Source organism: Gastrolobium bilobum, unplaced genomic scaffold (genome assembly GCF_033153095.1).
Source record: "Gastrolobium bilobum isolate Gb01-03AN ecotype WA unplaced genomic scaffold, APGP_CSIRO_Gbil_v1 utg41763, whole genome shotgun sequence".
In the NCBI taxonomy this organism is placed as follows: domain Eukaryota; kingdom Viridiplantae; phylum Streptophyta; class Magnoliopsida; order Fabales; family Fabaceae; genus Gastrolobium; species Gastrolobium bilobum.
The window spans coordinates 84,882-87,682 of NW_026895909.1; the positions used below are offsets into that span (position 1 = coordinate 84,882).

The 2,801-nt window shown below is 35.2% G+C and overlaps 1 protein-coding gene across 1 annotated transcript; it reads right to left on the reverse strand.

The window, feature by feature from the left end:
* Window positions 1-1,040: 1,040 nt before the first annotated feature.
* LOC133296784 (probable esterase D14L) lies at window positions 1,041-2,223 on the reverse strand. The gene is made up of 2 exons (XM_061495841.1): window positions 1,853-2,223; window positions 1,041-1,694 (listed from the first exon to the last, which is right to left on the reverse strand). Exons 1-2 carry the CDS (start codon window positions 2,218-2,220, stop codon window positions 1,250-1,252), a joined length of 813 nt encoding a protein of 270 aa, XP_061351825.1. The 5' UTR covers window positions 2,221-2,223; the 3' UTR covers window positions 1,041-1,249.
* Window positions 2,224-2,801: the final 578 nt, after the last annotated feature.

Below are 2,801 nucleotides of genomic sequence, written 5' to 3' on the forward strand. Positions count from 1 at the left end.
CCTCTCATGTGAAAAGTGGTCATGTGGTCATGTTATTTGATCACAACCATTCATTGATGATGACATAAAAGAGAGAAAAGTATATAACTTTTAAATGAGTGATTATGATCAAATAACATGATCACATGACAACTTTTCCACATGAGAGGATCCACTCCCGATGCTATGGGAGTGGATCCTCTCATGTGAAAAAGTGGTCATGAGGTTATGTTATTTGATCACAATCATTTATTGATGATGAGATAAAAGAGAAAAAAATATATAATTTTTAAATGAGTGCTTGTGATCAAATAACATGATCACATGACAACTTTTCCACATGAGAGGATTCACTCCAGATGCTATGAGAGTGGATTCTCTCATATGAAAAAATAATCATGTGGTCATGTTATTTGATCACAACCATTCATTGATGATGACATAAGAGAGAGAAAAGTATATAATTTTTCAATGAGTGATTATGATCAAATAACATGATCACATGTCAACTTTTCCATATGAGAGGATCCACTCCCAAGATGCTATATATGTTGTTTTATATCTTTGTATTTGGTTAGTCCACATAGTATTTGAAAATAAAACAGTGGAGAAACTAAAAAAATAAAAAATATGAGCATGTTACTTTCTTGGAAATCAATATATATATATATATATATATATATATATATATATATATATATATATATATATTTTAAAGCTTTTACCAAATATGAAATAATGTTATGGGGTTTACATTTATCATGCAACTTGACCACAAAAAATTTCCTACATACACAATATTTTGTGGGGCCCGCATTTTTTGAAGTAAAAAAAAAAAAATACTACAGCACGGAAATAACGAATCTCTGTAACATAACACAATCAATTTTTCTACAAAATAACTTTTATAAAATCCTAAATTATATATTCCCATGTTCATTTTCACAAAAATAACTCTACAAGTCCTGATAACTTTTTTATTAATTGAAATGTCATTTTCAACTAAAGACAGAGAAATAAAAATAAATAAATGAAGGTACGTATGGGTGAATGATTCTGAAAGACTATGCCCAGTACGATTGAGTTGTATCACCTACCACAATTAAATTAAATTGCACTCAACAGCCAGCAATACACAGTTGAGGGGAACATGCATGTGCGCCAAACCCCATTTCGTCATCTAGGAAACAGACACAAAAGATAAAATAGCGATCCTCTTTCAAATTTTTATTTTTTTAAAAGCTCAATAATGTAGCCATCACCATCACCCTCAAGCCGCAATATCATGGCGAATGTGTCTGAGCAGCACCGGAATAACGATATCCGGCGAGCTTAATTGCGGCAAATGACCCTCCGTTGACATGACCTCGACGATGGACTCGCCGCCAAGGTGTTGGTGGAGGTACTCCGCCACCACCACCGGAACCGCCAAGTCCTTCATACTTTGTATAATATGGCATGGGACAGTAACAAGGCTTAAAATTTGCCTCATGTCACTTTGAAAAATGGTCTGCAACACACTCAAAGCAATGTCTGGCCTCATATTGAACAAGGTTCTGCTGAATTCTTGAACCGCCACCGACTCCATGTCCCCTCCAACAGCCATTGGAGCAAACCCTGAACACCACGCTTTATAATTCGCCCCCATAGCATCGAATAACTGATCCAACTCTTCCTGCTCAAACGATCCAAAGTAATCCACATCGTTCAAATACCTTGCCCAAAAATTAACCATGATTATGTAATAATAATAATAATTGATCCTTGAATAATTAGTTCTAACTTACTAACAAAAGTCAAATAAAAGCATTATTATTACTCAATAATTAAGATGCAAGTTTAATTAATTAATCAATGGTTAATTATATATTACCTAGGGGAACCGGAGATCATGATGATCTTGGCGAATAAATCGGGGCGAGAAATAGAAGCAATAGTACCGATCATAGCGGAAACTGAGTGACCAACAAAGATGCAGGAATGAACTCGAAGCTCTTCTAAGATAGCGAGCAAGTCGTGAGCGTAGCCTTCTAAAGTTGAATAGCGCTCAAAATCGAAATAATCGGGGTTAGTGGTACCAGCTCCCATGTTGTCGTAGATTATGACACGAAACTCGTCGAGGAGATGAGGTACGAGGTGTTTCCACACGGATTGGTCCGTGCCAAACCCGTGAGCCAGAACTATGAACCGCGTGCCCGATCCCAACACTTTCACGTTGTGAGCTTCTTCAACTACCCCCATTTTTTTTTTTTTGATTAACTTTCTTCCTCTTTCTGTTCTTTGCTGTCTCTCTGCTTCGCTTAACCGGAATTGGGAGGGTCAACGCTTTTGTGAGCGTGACTTTTAGGCTTCTCAAGTTTCAGACCTCCTCGTTATGTTTGGACTTAAGAAGGCTGTGACGACAACAAGAGAAACACTATGGAAAATAAGTTTAATACGTATAAATTAATGTATGATCTTATGTGTTATTTATTTGGTCCTTTTCTATACCTACATTTAATATATAAATATAGAGAAAAAATATGTGTCATTTCAGTGATGTAAAATTGTGTCATTTCACATGATGTAAAATTATGTCATTTTAGGAGAGAGAAAAAGATAAATAAATGAGGATAGAGAGTTAACAAAAAAAAAATAAAGGTGTGAGTCTCACCTCTTTGTGAGAGTGAAAGGATATAAGTTGTGTCATGTAAAAGGATAAACACTCCTACCATAAGTATATTTTTTCCATTCGTTTGAAGGCAAGGGAGGTGATCGAATTTTCTTCGCGGGATATATTACTAAATTACCAATAACGTATTTCTTAATATGTTATTATTATT

Bases quoted from the DNA above. Each gene is read 5' to 3' on its own strand.
- LOC133296784 (XM_061495841.1), bottom strand. From the start codon at position 2,220: ATGGGGGTAGTTGAAGAAGCTCACAACGTGAAAGTGTTGGGATCGGGC. The intron at 1,695-1,852 runs GTAATATATAAT...TTTTTGGGCAAG, and splicing joins ATGATCTCCGGTTCCCCTAG to GTATTTGAACGATGTGGATT.